The 20083-nt window shown below is 60.5% G+C and overlaps 1 protein-coding gene across 6 annotated transcripts in view; it reads right to left on the bottom strand.

Annotated features, from left to right (window-relative positions):
• BAIAP2 (BAR/IMD domain containing adaptor protein 2) overlaps window positions 1-20083 on the bottom strand; it is a 74435-nt gene that overhangs the window by 14231 nt on the left and 40121 nt on the right. For all 6 annotated transcript variants that reach the window (XR_004179534.1, XM_003913548.4, XM_009191430.3 and 3 more), the window contains exons 4-7: window positions 17706-17767; window positions 16877-16948; window positions 16021-16158; window positions 1692-1844 (exon numbers count right to left, since the gene is read on the bottom strand). Coding sequence is in view for 5 of the 6 variants with exons in the window: in XM_003913548.4 (XP_003913597.1) it covers window positions 1692-1844; window positions 16021-16158; window positions 16877-16948; window positions 17706-17767 (425 nt within the window). In the remaining variant the exon portion in view is untranslated. The remainder of the gene's footprint in view (window positions 1-1691; window positions 1845-16020; window positions 16159-16876; window positions 16949-17705; window positions 17768-20083) is intronic.

The raw sequence follows: 20083 nt of genomic DNA, 5'->3' as shown, positions 1-20083 counted from the left end.
CTAGCAGGCAGGAGGCCTGCGCTCCACAGCGCTCCCTGCCTGGCAGATGGGGCAGCACAGCCTGTCACCAGTGAGTCCCCCAGCAGCCAGGGGTCACAGGTGCTACTGCTGTCCTTACTGCACCTGCCCACAGCGCCCAGCAGGTGCAGGCTGGCAGGAGGGGTCTCTCCAGGGAGGGAGGAGCACTTGTCTCCTGTCTGTCCCCAGGCTGTGAGCACTGGAGCACTGGTTCCATATCACGTGTGTGTGTATGTACATGTACATACGTGTGTGTGGTGGGTGGGGGGAACAAGTGTCAAGGTATAGCCCGTGGATCCCTGGGACCCCTTATTTTAGAAAGACATGACCAGGCCCTCCCTTGGTGGGCTTGGCTCCTGAACTCCATCTGCTAAACTCTTGAGATGTTCCAGAATGTTCCAGGGGACAGATCTAATCCCACCCTAACTCCTACTCATGGACTGTGGGTGAACAGCGGCCTGCTGGCCCTGCCTGTTCCCAGTGGGGAGCCTGGCCTCTGGGCCTTGCTTGCTCTGGGGGCTAAGTCAGCCTCCTAGGAGGGGTTCCCCTTGCTCGCATGGGGGCTCAGGACATCCCTGGAGGGGGCTGCTGCAGCCCCTCCCTGAGGAGCTTGCTCCCAGTTCAGCAGGGCCGGGTTTGGTCCTGGGACATGGCGGACCCCAGGGCAGGATTCCCCGACAAGGAACGACCAGGCTGGAGATGCCTAGCAGGAAACACATGGCCGCAGGACTGTGCAGGGGGTGGGGAACAGAGTCTACGGGCCCAAGGAGGGACCCTCAACAGATGATGGGCAGAGGGGTCTCCCAGAGGTCATGAGGGAGCAGCATGTGGCCACCACCCAAGGCCTGACCTAGGATCGCAGGGGCTCAAGAGTGCAGGCAGAGGTGGTGGAGGCGCAGGTCACAGAGAGCCTGGGAGCCAGGGGAGGACCCTGTGACCAGGTGTGAGTCCCAGGGAGGCCCCTCTGGAGCAGCACTGGAGGGGCTGGGGGGCCACCTGAGAGCCAGGCAGGGCCCCTGGCTGCCCAGGAAGCAAAGAAATAGGCCAGGTTCAGGTTGGGTGAGGGGTGACAGGTCCACGTAGGACAGCCAAGCTGTGGCAGGTGCTGGATCTGGGGCCAGTGTCACGATTGTCTTGGGTGGCTTAGGGGTCCAGTGGCACAGTAGTCTTGGGTGGCTGGGGACCCAGGCTTGGGGCTGGGAGTCCTCAGTACCTCGGGTGAGCAAAGCCATGAACCCAGAGGCTGTACCCCAGGACTGTGGATTGAGGAGCCACAGGAGGAACAAGTGAAGACACAGAGGCCACCCACCAGGTGCACCCAGCACCCAGCACGGAGCATGACCGTCCCCTGCCTGTTGTCAGCCTGTGCCTCCCCGGGACAAGGCTGTGGCAGAAGAGCCAAGACCGTTCTTTTAAATGAACGTTCTAAAAGGTCTTGAAAGCCCATCAGACTCTCCCTGGTTGCAGGTGGCAATTCTAATGCGAGTCTTCAAAATGCCTGCACCCCGCGACCTGGTAATTCTTCTAGGACTTCATCCCCAAGAAAACCCGAAATAAACACGAGTTCAAGCCCGGACACTGCCCTGGGGTGCTCACGGGGCTGGGGCAGGGGCCTAGCTCATTTCCGCCCGCGAGGCCCAGCGCCAGCACAGCGCAGCCCCGAGCCGCCTCACCTTGGAGTGGTACGCTGCGGAGTTCTTGGCCACAGCGCACTGCTTCTCCACCAGGAAGCAGAAGCGTCTGCGCTCCTCCGTCAGCGCGGTCTTGTAGCCGTCGGACACGTAATTCTCTAGCTCGCCCTGCTTGTTGCTGATGGCATCGATGTACTGTGGAGGGAAAGCGAGAAAGGCTCAGCCAGCAGCAGGAGGGCACCTGTCAGGCCCGGTATGGGGCAGCCCCACGGACTCAGTCAAAGGACGTGTCTAATTCGTGCAGAGCAGAAGCTTCTGGAAACAAAACAGCATCTGCGGCCACTCAGGAGACAACTGCGCCCCCAGGAGGCTTCAGCTGCCCCGGGACCACTCAGGAGATGCCCGATGACCACTTCCCCGGGAGGCTTCACTGCCCGGGGACCACTCTTGGCGAGTGGAGGGTCCTGCCTCCAGCAGGAGGCTCTGGCAGGGGGCTGGCCTCACCTCCTCGGGGCTCCCGCTGTGGGGTGGGGTCACATGCACCTCCCTGTGGCCAAGGCACAGAAGCCTGGGTGTGGACGTGCCCCAGCTCCATGGGCCCCAGGACAGCTTCGTAGTCCTCCCGTTGCCTGGAGCACCCTCACCTGCCCCTCTGCCTCCAGGGCCCCTCCATCTCAGCCCCAGCAGGAAAAGCAGGAGAGCTGGAGCCCAGGACACTGGCCAAGGACCCCAGGAAAGCCCTCTGCTGCGGAGGGGACTCCGGGTGCACCTCACCTCCTCTCCCACCCCTGACTGTTTTCCAGATGAGCGCACACCGAGGGAGAACGTGAGAAGTTAGTTCATGCGGTGGATCAGACCAAAGGTCACTGAGCGGAGACCGGGAGCCCAGAAAGCAAGACCAGCGTCCGTGGGGACAGCAAGGTCAGATACACAGGTCACACTTGTCGGAAGAGGGTGTGCCCAGGTAAGGGGCCAGCACAGAACTAGGAATGAGGAGTAGGCCTGACTGCTACCCTTCTACCTTGGAGCTGCTCGAGTGCCCACCTGGGTGTCCCTGTAGACGGGGGCACGGGGAGAATGTGTCCTGCACAAACATGGAAGCTCTGGAAACCCCCTCATCCCTGGCAGGTGCTCTTAGGCACAGGAAAGACAGGTAGTCAAGTCAGACCCTAGAACCCGAGCAGCCAGCAGGCAGACCCCATCCCAACCCGGCGGTCAGCCCCTCTGGAGCCCTGGCGGCTGTGGCCCTGGCTCTGACCAGGCGGCTGTCACGTCTTGACCACTCTCTACTTCGTGGTGGACACACAGTCCTCCCAGAAAGGGTTCCAGCCAAAACAACAGAAACTGCTACGACCAAAATGATTTCCCCAAAAGGAAAACTGAGTCTCAACCTGATAGAGCCTCCAGATTCAGCTACCAATTCTGTTTGTTTTTTTTTTTTTTTTTTGAGACGGAGTCTTGCTCTGTCGCCCAGGCTGGAGTGCAGTGGCGCAATCTCGGCTCACTGCAAGCTCCGCCTCCCGGGTTCACGCCATTCTCCTGCCTCAGCCTCCCGAGTAGCTGGGACTACAGGCGCCCGCCACTGTGCCCGGCTAATTTTTTCTATTTTTAGTAGAGACGGGGTTTTACCATGGTCTCGATCTCCTGACCTTGTGATCCGCCCGCCTCAGCCTCCCAAAGTGCTGGGATTACAGGCGTGAGCCATCGCGCCCGGCCCAGCTACCAATTCTGAACACACCAGGACGGAGGGTACCAGAGCTTCACTTTGGGAAGATGGGAAGTTCTGGAGATGGATGGTGGTGATGATCGCACAACCACGTGAATGCACTAATGCCGCTGAACTGTGCACTTAATGGTTACCGTGGTCAACTGGATTAGTCACATGTATTTTATCACAATTTAAAAAACTCTTTAAAAGAAGTAGTGTAAGCAAAGCCAGACCAAGAAGCTGCAACTGAGCCCAGGCCTCTCCGCTGTGAGCCTCAGAAGGAAACTGGAAAGAGGGAGTCTAGGGGAGAGAGTGGGGAAGAAGCTGAGGGCGGCTGCTCCCTCCCAGGCCCCGGACGGTGCTCCCATCCCGGGCAGAGGCACCTCCCAGGCTGCCCGTGGGTACAGGGCTTGTGGTATGACTCACTCGGCCAACAGGACTGTGGGTGGAAGTGACAGTCCCAAACCCCAAGGCACTCTGCCTCTGTCCCTCTGGGAGGAACATGCCTCCCCAACCCCCACCGGCCCCTCCACGACCCCGGCTGGCGGATCATGTGCCTGACATCCTGTGGCACAGCTGACACCTGGCACCCAGGTTCCCGATTCCAGAACCCCAGCCCGACAGTGGGAGGGCTCGACTGCAGCCCTGGATGTCAATGGCTCTCTCCAGTTTTGTAGGCTGGAAACTTTCTGTCCCAAAACGCTGATGAGGCTGTGGGTGGCCGGTGAGGGTGAGGGAGCAGCACTCCAGGCACAGACCCTGTCCCTAGGGAGACACCCAGATCCCTGCCAGGTGGCTGCAGGATCCTAGCTGCTTCAGCAGGGAACCAGCTTCTCCTCTGCCCCAGAAAAGTCTTTCCAGCTCTCCTCTGTCTCACCTCTCCTCCTGTGCCTACCTGCCCTGGGCTAAGCCCCTACCAGCCTGAGGCAAACCCTCCACAGCAAGACACAGACCCCCTGTCCACCGGATCACCCGTCAAAGAGTGGCCAGTTCAGAATCGGCTCCTAAGAAGATTCGGCCTCCGCAAGGGGGCAGCCTCCCCCGCCTGACTCAGCCTCACGGCCACCCCGCCCACAGCTCTGACTCAGCGTGGGTGGGCAGCGCCGGCCCAGGTGGGTGGCGGGGAGGGGAGTGGAGCAGCCTGTTCCCTCGCTGCCTACCCCCGCAAGCCTCCACTACAGGGGTGAGAATCAGCCTGGAGGGGTGTGGGTCGGTCCCAGCGCTACCACCGGGCACTGGCTCTGCCTGCTGGCCAGTATGAGCAGACCGTGCTGTCCCCAAGGCTAGAGCCTACCCAGCCACATCCCCCAACATGGAGCCCAGCGCTCCCCTGCCCTTGCAGCCCACCTTGATTTCCCACACTAAACCCCACCTGCCCCTCCGAACAGTGGGCTTGCTACCGCTACCCTCAACAGGCCCTAACCCCCCAGAGGCGCTGCAGGGCCTGGCCACAGGGTCATCTAAATGGGACCTGGGATGGCGTTTGGGAAGCGAGAAGTTTGATCACAGGCGAGAGGCCCTGCAAGGCAGCCTTAAGCAGACTTTCCAGCCAGCTCTGCTCCACGCTGAGGCCCCTGCTGCCACCCTCACTGCCACTGCCGCCGCCTCCCCCTCCACTTTCTCCTTTTTCTCCTCTTTCTCCTCCACCTCCTTCTCCTCCTCCTCCTCCTCTTCCACCTCCGCAGCTGGAGCACGAAGTTCTCTTCCTCTGGTTACGCAACACGCACCCACCAGGGCTTCCTGCTCTTGCTCCCAGGAACCTCCAGTGACCTCTGAAGCTCCTTCTCCAGGAAGGGGTGGAGTGGGACAGCCTGATTCGGGGGTACCCTGGGGCCTGGGGAGGGCATGGTGGTCGTGGCCAGGATACCACATGCTGCAGCTATGGAGGAGGACACCTGAGCCCGCTGTGCTCCAGCCTGGCTGCTGGACTCCTTTCCCGACCTTCAGGATCAAAGGGACTGGGTGGGCAGGGCTCGCTCCGAGAAACAGGTGGGCTTGTGCACAATGAGGGGCCTGGAGATGAGTACCCACCTATGCCCCTGCAACACCACTCAGAGCAACACCCAGGCCTGTTCCGAGGCCGCCTGCAGGGTCCTGCCCACTCCTCCCCCAGGGAGCTGCCAGGGATGCTGGGGTGCGCCTCTAGGCTCTGAGTGGCCTGTGATGGGGATGCCTGCCTTGGACCTGGACCTCATGCACAAGAGTGCACAGAGGAGCTATTCGGTGTCCAGAACCCCTTAAGTGGGGCGGCCTCAGGAATGTGAGGTTCCATGGAGCAACCCCCAACACACCCCATCATGAGGATTCTGTACCCTCCCTGGGGGCTTTTCTAGCAGTGGCTGGCCCAGAGGGCATGGTGGGCAGAGAGCTCAGGGCCAGAGAGCGCTCAGCAGGAGATCTGACGCCTGGCAAAAGAAACTGAGGCACTGAGAAAAGGCAGGCCAGGGGGTCTGCCCAGAGCCACGGCCTCCACGCAGGTTGCCGTCCAAACGGGACTCGGGGGAAGTGAAGGTGCTGCTTGAAGCGGTCACCCCAGGACAGCAGCATAAACTAGGTCGCAGGGCCCCTTGGGTCTCCTCACCCGGAGAACGTCACCTTCCAAACCAAGGCCCCTGGAGCCGGTACGGCTGCCCACCCTACAGGCGGTTTCTGGGTTTTTAGGCTACAGTACTTTCTCACGCTCGTGCTTGGTCCCCCGGGGGAAGAGTACAGCGAGGGGTACTGGCCTCATTAGCAGGGTCTGGCAGCCTCCCTGGCTGGGTAGGGAGTTGGTGTTTTATTTTTAAGGCTTCCACTTACTCAAAGGAGCCCCGTAAATGGCTGGGAGTGGCACACAGATTTCAACAGAAACCCAGGGGAAGTTGGGGGAGAGACAGAAAATGGCTGCATATGCTTCCAGCGGGCCTCCCATCCTGGGGACAGAGAAGAGAAATGTTCTAAAGCAAAGTGATGTTGTTCTCGGGACGGAGGGGAGCTGACACCTCCTGCCCAGAGCTCCATATAAGATCCTGCCATGGCGGAATGAGTTAGTGACATGTGGCCACCTTGGTTCAGGGAATGACAGCCACCTCTTTCACCTCCCAGAATACCTATAGAGGGAATAATGATCAGAAATAGTCAACAACAATGGAATGGTGGATGGAGGGATGGAGGGATGGAAGAGGGAGGGAGGGAGGGAGGGAGGGGAGGAAGGGAGGGAAGGAGGGAGGAAGGAGGAGGGAAGGAGGGAGGGGAGGGAGAAGGGAGGGAAGGAGGGGGGGAGGAAGAGGGAGGAGGGGAAGAGGGGAGGAGGGAAGGAGGGGAAGAGGGAGGGGAAGAGGGAAGGAGGAGGGAAGAGGGGAGGAAGGAGGAAGAGGAGCGATGATGAACATGATGACGATGATGCAACATGATGACGATGATGATGATGATGATGATGATGATGATGATGATGATGATGATGATGATGATGATGATGATGATGATGAGGATGATGATGATGATGGATGAGATGATGACGATGATGATGATGGTGGTGATGATGGAAACATGATGACGATGATGACCCGGATGATGATGATGATGATGATGATGATGATGTGATGATGATGATGATGATGATGATGATGATGATGATGATGATGATGATGATGATGATGATGATGATGATGATGATGATGATGATGATGATGATGATGATGATGATGATGATGATGATGATGATGATGATGGATGATGATGGATGATGATGATGATGATGATGATGATGATGATGATGATGATGATGATGATGGAGGTGATGATGATGATGAGATGAGGAGGAGGGAGGAGGCAGGAGGAGGAGGAGGGGAGGAGGAGGGGAGGAGGGAGGAGGGGAGGAGGGAGGAGGGAGGGAGGGAGAGGAGGAGAGGGAGGAGGGAGGAGGGAGGAGGGAGGAAAAGTGGTGAGGGGGAGAGGGAGGGAGGAGGGAGGAGGAAGGCAGGGGTTCACTTAATGGACGCAGCAGTGGATAGGGACAAATGTATGGGAATGCCTGGAAGGGTGGAAGGATGTAGAGTATGGTTTGAGCCTGAACACCAACTGGAAGGAACAGCCTGGAAGCCAACATGGATAGGTGGTTCTAGTGGCTAGCCCCACAGAGCAGCATTGGAAAGAAGGCAGGGATAATGAAAATGAAGGAAGACTATGAAGCCTCACTTTTAGCCAATGGGCTGGAATGGCTCTGGTGGATCAGAGAAGAACAAAAGTGATCAGAACACAGCTCTCCGCAGCATGCGGCACCCAGAGTGGGAGGGGGCGTTCCGAAAACCAAGGCGGCTTTGGTTTACCCCACCCGCCACGGCTGCTGCAGCTTCCCACGTTCTCAAAATCGCATGCGGCCCCCAGGTCCCCCTGTAGCGTATGAATGAGAACGTAATTCTTGGCCTTCAGCTGTCACCATGGGCAACACTTACTCGAAAGGATGCGGCTGCAGACCGGTCAGCTGTGGTGTGTGGGGTGAGAATCAGCTGCCTCAAGTAGCACGTGGTCACTGGCCACCTGCTGGCTGCAGCCAGTGGCTGCTTCAAAACCCGCTGACCAGGCCTCCCAGGCTGACAGGCACAGTACCCAGACAGAGGCGGGAGGGCAGCCATGGCAGGTGGTTCAGGAGACGGGAGGGCCCTCAAATCTCACGTTGAACACATGTGCTCTGAGCAAGGCCTGGGCTGGGCTGAGCAGAGGGTGAGCTGCACCCTCCGGCCCTGGTGGCAGGTGGAAAAGCTGGTTATTCCGCTCCCCGGGGAAGGCATTCCAGGAAGATCCTCAGGAAGGGAGCTCTTTGACAGGATCAGGGATCCATGAGCCCTGAGGGTCCCCATTTTCCTGGGAAAAAGGCTCAGAGCTTTCAGCAGATTGGCAAAGGGTGCCCAGGAACAACAGGTCCCAACAGACCCATAGCTTGCTATTGGGATGGACAGTCTGGTGAGCACATGCCCTTGGGCACAGGAGAGAGCAGGCTGCTGCTGTCCACACGGGTGGGCTGGACACACAAACGGGCTGGAGGACCACAGACCAAGCTGTCCCCAAGACCCAGCAAAGGGTGGCAAGATGCAGGAGAAGTGGGGGCTAAGATGCCCGAGTGGCCCAGCCCTGAGGCTTGGGGAAGCGGACTGCTCGACCCCTGGCTGCCCTGGCCCCGGGGACACTGAGGGTCTCCGCGTCAGCTGCGGGTTTAGAAGCCCTGAGAGGGCTCCATGGCTGCTGGCTCCTCACGCCCGCTTTTCCTGGTAAGACCCCTCAGTGATGTTACTCCAGAGAAACACGGCTACACGGCTGCCCTCACGGGGGGCCTGGCCACAAACAGCCTTTAGCTCTGAAGAGCTTTGCTAAAACGAGGACGGGCTTCACCTCCCTGCACATTGCCAGACTCCATGCTGGCGATCGCTGGCCCTGCTATTATCGTCTCTGAAGATCTGAACGAAGCTGCTTTGTCTCTGCTGTGTTAATTATACACCCCTTCAAATAGCACGCATCTCTCCCCTTTCTCAGACCTCAATCCGGGCTACGGCCTGGCACACCCAGAGACGGGGCACCGGAGGAGGATCCTGGGGGCACCAATGCCCCCCACTGGCCCCCTGCATTACAGCGAGCAGAGCGCCAGTGCCGCTTCCCAGGACCCTCAGAATGATCCTGCGGGTGCTCTGGAGCCCCCATGGTCTCTGGGAGGCAGCATCCCCAAGAACACAGGGCCATCTCTCCCTCCTCACTCACGACTGGCCAGCGAGGGCTGCACCTGTCTCACCTGCCTTCTCCCCCATCATCTCAGAAAGGGAACAGGGGAAGGTGACCCAGCAGAAACCCTGGCTCTCCTTGTAGCCCCGGGCATCTCTGCCCAGAAAAGTCCCAGGAGGCGGTGAGTGGGCAGGGCAGGGCAGGGCAGCGCCGCCCTCCTCTGCAGCAGGAGCTTCAGGCTGCTGAGGAAGCCTCCAGAGCTGGCTGAGCAGGGTCATCCCAGGGCCAGCGGGTCGAGCCCACGCCCAGCGCGATTCTGAGCAGGGGCCTGGCCTGCCCCACACCACTCCCAGCACAAGCACCGACTTTTGAGGCCCCAACACTACTTGGGTCTGCCCCACCCTCAGTGCACACGGCTCAGGAAGGACAAGTTGCATCCAGTGGGCAGGCCCTCTCCTCCCCACACTCAGGTCCTTGTGCCCACAGCCCAGCCCAGGGAGTAGGTGGGCCACTCCCCTCCCACCCTGAGCTCCAGCTGCAGGATGGGGCATGTGGACATGTCCCCCGTGCCCTGCTCCATGCCCCTGAGGGGTGGGCACAGGCTGGGCTCTGCTCTGGGCCCCATTCCGGGCCCTGTGGAGATGACCACACACCTCTGTTCTGAGGAGGAGGAGCTGGACCAAGCTGTGACCCCGCCCCGCAGACGCACTGATAAATCACAGAGAAGGTGTCCTCTGCCCCAGCGTGTCCACCGTGTCCCGTGTGCTATGGAGACCGTCCCCTCCACACGGATGGGCACATCTATCAGCACCTGGTCCAGCAAACGTGGCAATGACCACAGTACCGGGGAGCGAAGGCACCGCTGGCCCAGCAAGCTGTACATACCCCCTTACGTAAGCTCTCCTGTCCTAGTTAACAAACGCCCCAAATGCTTCCTGACTCCGGTGCCCTGACCTATAACTGCAATTACTTCTTTTCATGGAAATCCCAAAACACCATCTCAATTACACCCAGTTCTTGAACACGGGAGGCTCCCCGGCCCAGCCCCACTGGAGGGCACCCTGGCAGGCAGACAGAGAAACCCACTCTACCTGCCTCTCTGGGGCAGGGCCTGGCTGACCTCCTGCCCACCCCTCCCTGCAGCCCCACCTCTGCCCCCAGGGCCTGGTGTGGTGTGTCCCTGGTTCAGCTCAGGCGGCAGGCCCGGCCACTGCCTCATGATGAGCCTGGCAGTGGGAGACGGCAGTGTGCATCGGGGGCCTCGGCCTCATGGGCACCCTGGAGCATGAAGCTGCCCCTCACACGTGCCACGGGCCCAGCCTTGCTGCCCGGCAGCCTCACAGCTCCCAGGAGCCCAGCGCTCCGCACACGCAGCTCAGGTGGGGTGCAGCTGGCGACAGGTTTCTGAGCCCACCGGGGACCCCAGCAATCACTTCGAGACACCCAGCCCTTGGGTCGCTGAAGGAACCCACATCTGACAACGACACAGCATGCTGCACCCACAAAGACCAGAGTCAGGCACCAGCACCAGCTCCCCCTTCATCAGTGGCAGCTGAGGTGGGGGACCCCCATGGACGGGGGCACCCGTCCAGCCCGCGGAGCTCCCTAAACAGCCTCCACCTGCACGCACTGCCCACTCGGCTGCACCACCGGCCAGGCCCCAGCCAGCTCTAGACTGCCAGGTGACAGACATGCAGGGCCTCCCCAGGGGCACTAGAGTCTCCAAGGGAAATGCCTCTACGGCAGGGACAGCTTGGGAACCGCGCGGAGGCCACTGCTCTGCTACACACGCCCCTGGCTGGACGCTGGCTTCAGGCCACCCTTACACGGCGTCACTTCCACTTCCAGCAGCCCAGCTGCCCCCCCATCTGCTCAAGAAGGCAGCCCCAGGAGCCCGAATGGGCCAGACTCCTGCCCCGTACCCCAGTGGCGTGGGCACATCTGCCTCTCCCAGGGTCTTCAGGACTGGGGACAACTGCTACGGTTGCCAGTGACCCCACAGGGCACACACTGGAGGCAGCTAGAAGAGCTGGGTGCAGGCGGGCCCAGGGACCAAAGCAGGGATCTCCAGGGCAGCACCATGAGCCGTACTCTCTGGGTAGACACCCCTGGGCTGCCCCCAGCGTGGGGTGCAGCTACTGGGCTGGTCTGCAGAACAGCTGGAAAGCAACCAACCGCTTTAGGAATGGAGAGGCCAGTAGTGAAGAGGCCTCTGCTTCTCCCCCAAGAGTGCTTCCAACAGGCCCTTTCCCTGTGACCACCAGGACCTTGCTGACATTCTAGGCCCCAGGACAGTAGCTCTTGACAGGCAGGCCAGGAGTGAGGCCCAGCTAGGAGGCCTGTGTTTGGGGGTGGGGCCACATAAGGGGGGTAGGGCTCACTGGAGAGGCAGGGCCTCCTGCTCCAAGTGGTGGGTCCACACAAGTGAGGGCAGGGTGGAGGGCACTGGAGGGGCAGGGCTGCACAAGTGGGTGGGGCCAGCCAGCCCAGCTCCCCAGCTCTTCAGAAGTGGAGAGGACGTGCAATGGCTGGGCCCCCAGCAGCTACACCCTAAAGTAGACACCCCAGTGGGGCCGGCAGCACATCCCAGCCAGGCAGCCCGGCACTCATCCCAGGACTCACCCCAGGATGGTGGCAGCAGCCTCCCTGCAGCTCAGTGGGGGGTGTGCGCAGTCACATACCAAGTGCCCCACCCCCTCAAACTCAGATGTGGGGCCGGGCATGCTGACGGCTCCCAGCCTGGCCTCCTGGGCTTCCAGGCCACTAGGGAGCAGAAAGCACACTGGGCCGTGGCTCCCTCTGCTTCCCACCCCAAAACGTTGTTTTGAAACCACTTAGCACTTACTAGCTATCTGCTGCATGACCCGTTTGTGCGTGGCACCAAGTGGGATGCAGAAGAAATACGAGACCTAGCCCTTCCCAAAGGAACTCGGTGACTGAGGAAAAATCACAAAAATGAAACACCTGTGTGGTTAAGAGTTGCAGCCCCGTTTCCCATTAACAGAGGAAGGTCAGGTGGATGGGTAGGAACAGAGGCAGAGGTCGGTCCAGGAGAGCTCCCTACGCAGGCACCGTGAGAAGGTCGACACCAGCTTGTCCTAGGTCCACAACCCTTACTGTCAGTGCTCAGAAGACGGAGAAAGGCAGGACATTCCCCCTCACAAACAGGGAAACTGAGGTTCAGAGAAGCTTTGGTGCTTGCTGTGGCCACGTGACCCGTTAAGGGACAGAGCCAGATCCAAGCCTAAGCCTGACACCAGGGCCTTGAGGCTGTGCCCAGGTGGGGACAGGCCAGCCTGGGGCCACCCACAGGTCCTCTGGTGAGTGGAGAAGAGCAGCTGCAAGTTCTGGAGAAAGGAGGTCACTCAGCCAGGGCTGGGGAGCCACAGCAGGGCCCCTGGGACCTGGGAAGAAAGGCCAGCTTCGTACATCTCCCAGGAGGTGCCCTGGGAGGCCAGGAAGATGAGGCTCACCAAGCGTCTCTGCACCAGGTGGCAGAAGCCTTTCCAGGGGAGCTGCTGGGCCACCTTACCTCACACCCACCGCAGCCTCCACCCACCACACGCTTCGGAGCCCTGCCTGCCCTCCCTGCCCACATGACCCTCGCCCAGACCCACTCACAGGTGCTGTGGGGACCATTTGCCTTGGCAACTCACAGCCACAGACAGGAACGCTGCCCTCATTCAGAACCCTGCCGGGCTCCTGGTTCTGGCCCATAAGGACACAGACAGCCTGGAGGGCTACGACCCCCTCCCCCTTCCCCTGCCCTCCTGCGGATGAGGGGGGGCTTCGTGACGACTGTAGCAGCCATCGGGTGTCCCCCACCTGAGGAACAGGTGCCATGGCTTACTCCCAAAACTGGGTCACCTGACTTACCATGGAAGGGCACTCAAGGGGCCCCAGGGTGAGCCCCGCCACCTTAGTTCTGTTATCAAATGTTTCACAGCACCTGGGGCACCCACTGGCAGCCCCTTGCCCAGACCGTGGACCACAGCACTGAAGCAGGGCCAAGGCCCCTTGAGTCACCGCAAGGTCCAGCCCCCTGTGGCTGCAAATCAGGGGACCCTCGGGCCAGTCAACGCAGGGGCCACTGAGGCACTGGAGGTGGCTCGCAGCCCCCGTGGGACGAACAGATGGGACCTGCCTCCAGGGCCCCTGAGGCACCACCATGGTCCCTAACAGACCCCAAGTGCCAGGACACGCAGCAAACAAACGGACCGACCATCAGCAAGAAGATGGTCCAAACCCCCCATGCGGGATGGGCTGAGGAGCTGGCTGCGCGCACACAGCCTCCAGAGTAAATCCCACCACCCGGGGCCCACGGCAGAGCAGCGTGGAGGGCAGGTGGAGGCCGGGTGTGTGGTCAGCGCCCTCCTCAAGGGAGAGGCCTGGCAGAGGGAGGCAGGGCACCTGGAAACCAGGGAGCTGGTGAGGCAGGGCCAGGATGACTGCGTGGGGGCCTCAGGCCTCTGGCTCCAGACTGCAGGAGGGAGGGGGGTGGCTCCAAGAGCCCCTAGCCTCTGCCTCTGCCCAGCCCTATGCTACCCTGCCATGATCTCCGGCTGCCAGTGAGCCCAGCCACAGGACAATACCGGCTGTGCCAGGGAGAGGACCCTCATCCTGAGCAGGGCGGAGCCTCCAGTACCCATACGATGGAACGCAATTGAGCCATGAAAAGGAAGAAACGCTGGCCCCCAGTAAGAGGGGAGGAGACTGGCGCACGCTACTGCACGATCAGCCTTGAGAACCCTCCGCGCCACGTGAGCCACCAGGCACCAAAGGTCGGACGCTGTGGGATTCCAGAACAGGCGAGTCTACGGAGGCCGATGGCAGACTGCTGACTGGTGGAGCCAGGGGCACAGGGGTGACTGCTGACTGGGAAGTGCTCTAAAATGGACCGAGTGATGGACGCACAGCTGCAAACACTCAACCACTGGGCTGTGCCCGCGAAATGGTGAACTGCTGGTGACGTGAATTATATCTTAATAAGGCCGTTAGCAAAAACCCCACAGTGCCTCAAGAGCAGAGGAGAGCTCAGGTCCCTGGACCCTAGCAGGCAGCGGAGCCCTCAGTGGGCTGGCCTCAGTATCCCCATCTCCAGAACCCCAAGCCGGGGACGCTCCCAGGAAAGTTCCCTCTAAGACACGCTCTCACACCCGGCCTGGGTGCTCAGGGGTGGCTCACACCTGCACTGCCCTGGCCTGCCGGGAGGAAGCTACGGCCCTCCAGGCCGCGGGGGCGCCGTCCGCTGCCTAAGTCTTCAGAAAGCAAAGTTGCAAAATGCTCCAAGGTGGGAGGAAAAGAAAAACAGACGTAGGGTCCACCAACAAGTACCTCTTTCTCCTCCTCAACTCCCCATTCCCACTGCTCGGGATCTGTGCGCGGAAACAGCTGCAGGCAGGCTCGCTGCGGCAGCCTCAGGCAGGAATACTAAGGCCTCCACGACGGGCCCATCATGGAGAGACCCAACACTGCAGCCTGCCCAGAGTGTAAAACGGAAAGGATCACAAGACCCATCACAGCTCACCTGGAGTGAAAAACAGGATCGAAACAAAGGCTGGGGACACAGGAAGAGGTGGCTGGAGAGGGGAGGGCGCCTAGAGAACGGCCTGAGTCGCGTCCCTTCAACTGTGCACCAAGTGTGCCGGAGTGGGAGGCTGCAGACAGCAGTGGGCACCCGAGGGACCCCCATATGGCTGTTTCCACAGACTTTCACTTATTCTTCTCATCTGCCCCTGGCCCAGTCCCGTCCTCTCCTTTGGGGCCAATCCTGCTCCACCAGGCGACCCCACACTGGAAATCTTCCAGCTTGGCCTGCCGGGTATGGGCAGACCTGCCTGGCTTCCCTGCAGTCAAGGAGTGAGCGGGGCACAGGCTCTGAGCAGGCACCGGCCTCCAGTCCCAGGGTGAGGCCACAGCCATTCATGAACACCCACATCTGGCATCAAGGAGATGGTGGCACACACACACGCAGACACACGCACACGGGCAGGTGTGTGCGGGGCTTGCCAAGGCTTGAAAACCTGACTGCCAGCAGGAAGGGAGCGGCCTAGAGGCCCAGGCTTCACCCACAGCCACACCTTGCCCGCCCCAGGGTGCAGCCCAGAAGCTTCTACCGGGGTGACTGGCCAGGGTTTTTCCTGTTGTTTCTTTTACAAACGACTGGGCATCTTGTTTTGTGTGTCCTTCTCATCTGTACCACTATGACCCCAGCCTGTGCCAGGCACCATCCAGGTTCCGGTGTATACACATCAGGCCGTGCCTGTCATCGGCGAGGCCATCTTAAGTCCTAGCCCACTCAGCATGCAGCACCCCGGTGACACTGGCGGGACGGTGAGAGAAACAACACCGAGGCCGCTCCCTCGAGGAACCTGTGGAAATCACCTGCCCTTGGCTGACCCTGTGGTGGCCACAGCACCCTTGGGAACAGACTGGGACCCGACTCCTTAGAGGAACAGACTGGGACCCGACTCCTTAGAGGAACAGCCTGGGACCCGACTCCTTAGAGGAACAGCCTGGGACCCGACTCCTTAGAGGAACAGCCTGGGACCCGACTCCTTAGAGGAACAGACTGGGGCCGACTCCTTAGAGGAACAGACTGGGACCCTGACTCCTTAGAGGAACAGACTGGGACTGGCTCATAGAGGCAGGGCGGGACCTGACTCCTGGGCAGGGATCAGGGGAACAGAGGTGGGAGGACTCCATTTGGGTTTCTGCTCCTTTGGCCAAGAACCTTCCAGCGACCCTGGAAGGCTGCAGAGAGCAGGACAGAGCCCCACAGGTGGAGCTGACCATCCCGCTGGCCTGGGGGCATCGGGCCCACTGCTCCTGAGGTCTACCAGGGGCACACAGCCTGCCTCTGTCTGATCCCCCCCGGGGGGCTGCTGTCCACTCCCCGTGGACGAGGAGGTCTGAGGGGTGAGCAGTCCCAAGGTGAAGCGAGAGGCACCACAGCGGGGGTGGCAGGCCTACCTGCAGCTCCTTGTCCGAGTACTTCTGAGGATTCTTGCTGCCCTGGCTCTTCTTCCGAAGCTTTTTCAGCTCAGCCTGACACTTATCCAGGGCGTCGCCTTTGCTCCTTTGCTCAGTCTGGTATTTCTTCAGCGCAGCCTGAGAGTCAAACAATAAAACACAAAACCAAGGCCCATGAGCCCAATGCAGCAGGGTCTCCCCGGCAACAAAACCAAGGCCCATGAGCCCAACGCAGCAGGTTCCCCTTGGCAGCCCTGACGCTCCCTTCCTGGTCTGCTCTCTGGCTGCGCGTGCTCAGCGGCAAATCAGAGCTGTGGAGCACGCAACTGAGCCCTCAGCCCTACCCCACCCCACCCCATGGCAGCTCTCTGGTCCCCGAAGATGAAAATCAGACTGAAAAACTGGCCAAGGCCCACCCTTCCCGCCCACCACGGAGAGCCAGGGATGACTCTCAAACCCTCAAGCAGCGCCTCAGGCCCAAGCCTTCTTGCCAGCCGACAGGAGTGGCAGTGGGGCAGGATGGGCCGAGAGCCCAGGGAACTGCAGAGGCCAGAGAACGAGCTCCTGCACTCCCGGGCAGCAGAGTCAGGCACCAGCTTCACTGCAAGTGGTCAAAGCCAAGGCATGAACTGGGCACATGGGGCATCAGAGGCAATGGGTTCACCCACAGGTTGCATTTGGGGCACACCAGGGGCACTCGGTCCCAAATGGACAATGAAGTCAGAGCTGGGGCCCACGCGGACAGGGAGCTCAGGGGAAGTGGGAAGCCTTCAGGCCGAGGGAAGGAGTGACAGGCATTCAGGAGAGCTAGAGCCCAGGCACAGGGCCCCAACAGGCACGGCCAGGGTGCACTTACACTCAGGTACCTGGAGTCCAGCTCCACCTTCTGCTCCAGCTGCGTGAGCAGCTCATTGTGAAAAGACTTCAGCTGGACATGGAGAGAAAACATCAGCCGTCAGCTCCAACACATGGACCCAGAACAGGAGGCGGGGCAGGGCTAGGGCAGATGGTCACGAGACCCCGGGTGTCCCGGCTGTGTAGGAGCCCCTCCCCCTGACTGACGGGCCGTGGCTCTGCATGGCCAGGTGCGCCCTATGGAGCCAGGGAGCTGCAGGAGCAAGTGCTGAACAGGAGTCTGGAACGTGGGACAATCTCGCCTCCGACAGCCACAAGGGCTCCGTTTCTCACAAGGGCAACAGAAACAGCTGTCCCCTGCTTCCTCTGCTGTCCCATGCTGGGGATCACTGCGACATGGGCCGAGAGGTCGCAGGGTCCCTGAACCCGAACTGAAACCAGGGTCAGACCCCTGGCTTTAGACAGGATGCCGCAAACCAGCCGCCAGCAACGTGCTCTGGTTGTCCGGGGTCTGCCTCTGCTTATAGTCGGAGAGGCCGGGGAAGTCTGCCTTGCTGCCTGTGAGCCGCAGGAGTGGGGTCTGGCTGGGGCTGCGACCAGGACTCTCCCTGGAGCCCAGCGCGTCGTGGCTGGCTGTGGTGGCAGCGAAGCATGCGGCCCCGGTCTGGCCCGTGCCCTTTTCTCCGACGTCCTCCTTGGAGTATGACTTGTGTCCTGAGCCAGGGTCCCTCCCTGCCTCTGAGTGTGGCTGGACAGCTTGGACTGTTCCGGCACCAGCTCTCCCACTGCACCTGCCCCTCCTTGCAGGGCCACGCTGGGGTGGGACTCACCATTTCTTCCAGCTGATTCTGGATCTGCCTGTGGACTTCAGCCATCTGGAAAAGAACGTCTCCTGGGAAGAACAGCAGAAGGAAGGGGAGGGAGTCAGGTGCCCGCAGTCACCACCGTCATCCCACTCTGGGCTGACAGCCACCCAGGGAAGCCCGGTGACCACAGGCAACAGGGCCCCAGGGGCGTCAGGGCCAGAAGGGAGGGTGGAGAGGGGACACCAAGAGGAAACAGAAAATTCTAGAATGACAAGGGACTCCAGACCTCAAATGCACAGCACGCCTGGCATCTTTGGGACGGACCTTGAGTCTCTGCAAAGGCAAGAGACAGGAAGAGCCCGTGTGCGCCTCACCCCAGGCGTGACAGTGAGTGGCAGTGAGCGCAAACATACGTCTTCACACATCCGGCTCTCGTTCGCAGAGACCCAAGAGCTTCGACCCTCCCACCTCAGGCCAGGCAGACAGTCTGCAGACCCCACACCACAGCGTGCAAACCTCCTCTGGGGCACACCCATGGGCACGCGCTGGGCACAGGCCGCTCCGACTCCAAGACGCCTCACTACCCAGGCTGCAGACCCACAGCACCTCTGAGACCTTCACCCAACATCTCCACTTTGAGCCCCAGAGGAGCATAGTGGTCTGAGGAGGCCTGGCCCTATGGGATCGGCTCACCAGGCAGCCACCCTGGTGCACGGAGGCCTGGGCTCACCTTGCCATCACTGAGGGCCCTGGGGACACACGGGTAGCACTTGGGGACACTGATGTCTCCTCGGCCCCTGAGCAAAAATGCAGATTAAGAAACCAAAATCGTGAGGCCAGGCGCAGTGGCTCACGCTGTAATCCAGGCACTTTGGGAGGCCGAGGCGGGTGGATCACGAGGTCAGGAGATCGAGACCATCCTGGCTACACAGGTGAAACCCTGTCTCTACTAAAAATATTTTAAAAAATCAGCCGGGCGTGGTGGTAGGCACCTGTAGTCCCATCTACTCGGGAGACTGAGGCAGGAGAATGGCGTGAACCCGGGAGGCGGAGCTTGCAGTGAGCTGAGGTCACGCCACTGCACTCCAGCGTGGGAGACAGAGCAAGACTCCGTCTCAAAAAAAAAAAAAAAAAAAAAAAAGAAATCAAAGTCGTGGCGGCAAAGGGGTGAGCGGCCATCAGAGGCCTTTTCCAGCCTGGACATCGACGACACCCGGCTCGAGTCCACCTGCGGGGGCAGCCCCAGAGGCACAGGTGTCTGGGCTACCCTGATGTGGGCCTGAGCCACCACTCTGTAAGGGCCTCACCACACTGCTGCATCCCCACCTGCTTCCACCAAAGATGGGGGCAGAGAGGAGCTGAGGGGTCGAGGCCTCGAAGACACAGGAGCACGGCCTTCCCACCTCCCTCTGCCAGAGCTCCCACGGAGCTGTGATCCCATTTGAGACATGGTCACCAAGGCCAGCAGGTGTCCACACCACCAGCCCACGGGGCTGGCAAGCCACCCTAGAAGCCCCCACAGAGGTGCAGCCAGCCTGGGTTCCAGGACCCAGCCCTGACACTCATCAGCAGAGCCCGAGACCCACCCCCGCCATCAGCACCACATGGGACAGGAGCCCTGGCCAGTGCCCACTCAGCCCCAGAGTGCCCACAAGCACCCAGCATTTGTGAGGTCGCCGGCCTCCTATCCTGGGGTGGGGGCCTGCAAGTTCACAAAGAGGTGAAGCAAAAGGCCCGAGACAACTCAGCTGAACTCTGCATGGCTCTTGCCATATTCCGTTTTTTTCATTTTTAGAGATGGGGGTCTCACTATGTCACCCGGGCTGGTCTCCAACTCCTAGGCTTATGGGATCCTGCCGCCTCAGCCTCCCAAGTAGCTGGGATCAAAGGCATGCAGCACCGTGCCTGGCTCTCGCCACATTCTGCAGCCCTAAATTATAAGTTAATGTCAAGACCATATAATAAGCACGTATTCCCTTAAAAGCCTACACACAATGGATTCAAGAGGAACATCTGGAACACAACATTGAACAGCAAATCTTTTTAAAAACGGACTGTTGAATCCAAAAAGAAAAAAAAATATGTGGAGCTTCTCAGGGGGTTCTGGTCAGGTGACGATCATCACCACCCACCCGTGTGGCTGCGACACTCAACTGTGCACCCCAGCATCCCCGCCAGCCCGAGCCCCCAGCCCCACACTGCAGCTGGCGCGCACGCAGGGGAGGCCCAGGCAAAGCTGCACAGACCAGGCGTGTGCCCGCCCTGAGCTTTGAGCGGCGGCTGCACAAAATCATCCCACGCGTTGAATTTTTAAACTGCATCTTACAAGCAGCTGCAGGAAACCACGTGGGCATGGAGTGTGAATGTGTCCGGCACCAGCGCTTAACCCCCGAGGTGCTGCA

This window comes from Papio anubis, chromosome 17 (genome assembly GCF_008728515.1).
Source record: "Papio anubis isolate 15944 chromosome 17, Panubis1.0, whole genome shotgun sequence".
Taxonomy (NCBI): domain Eukaryota; kingdom Metazoa; phylum Chordata; class Mammalia; order Primates; family Cercopithecidae; genus Papio; species Papio anubis.
The sequence above is the reverse complement of the archived record's forward strand: the minus strand, read 5'-3'. Positions and strand labels throughout refer to the sequence as shown.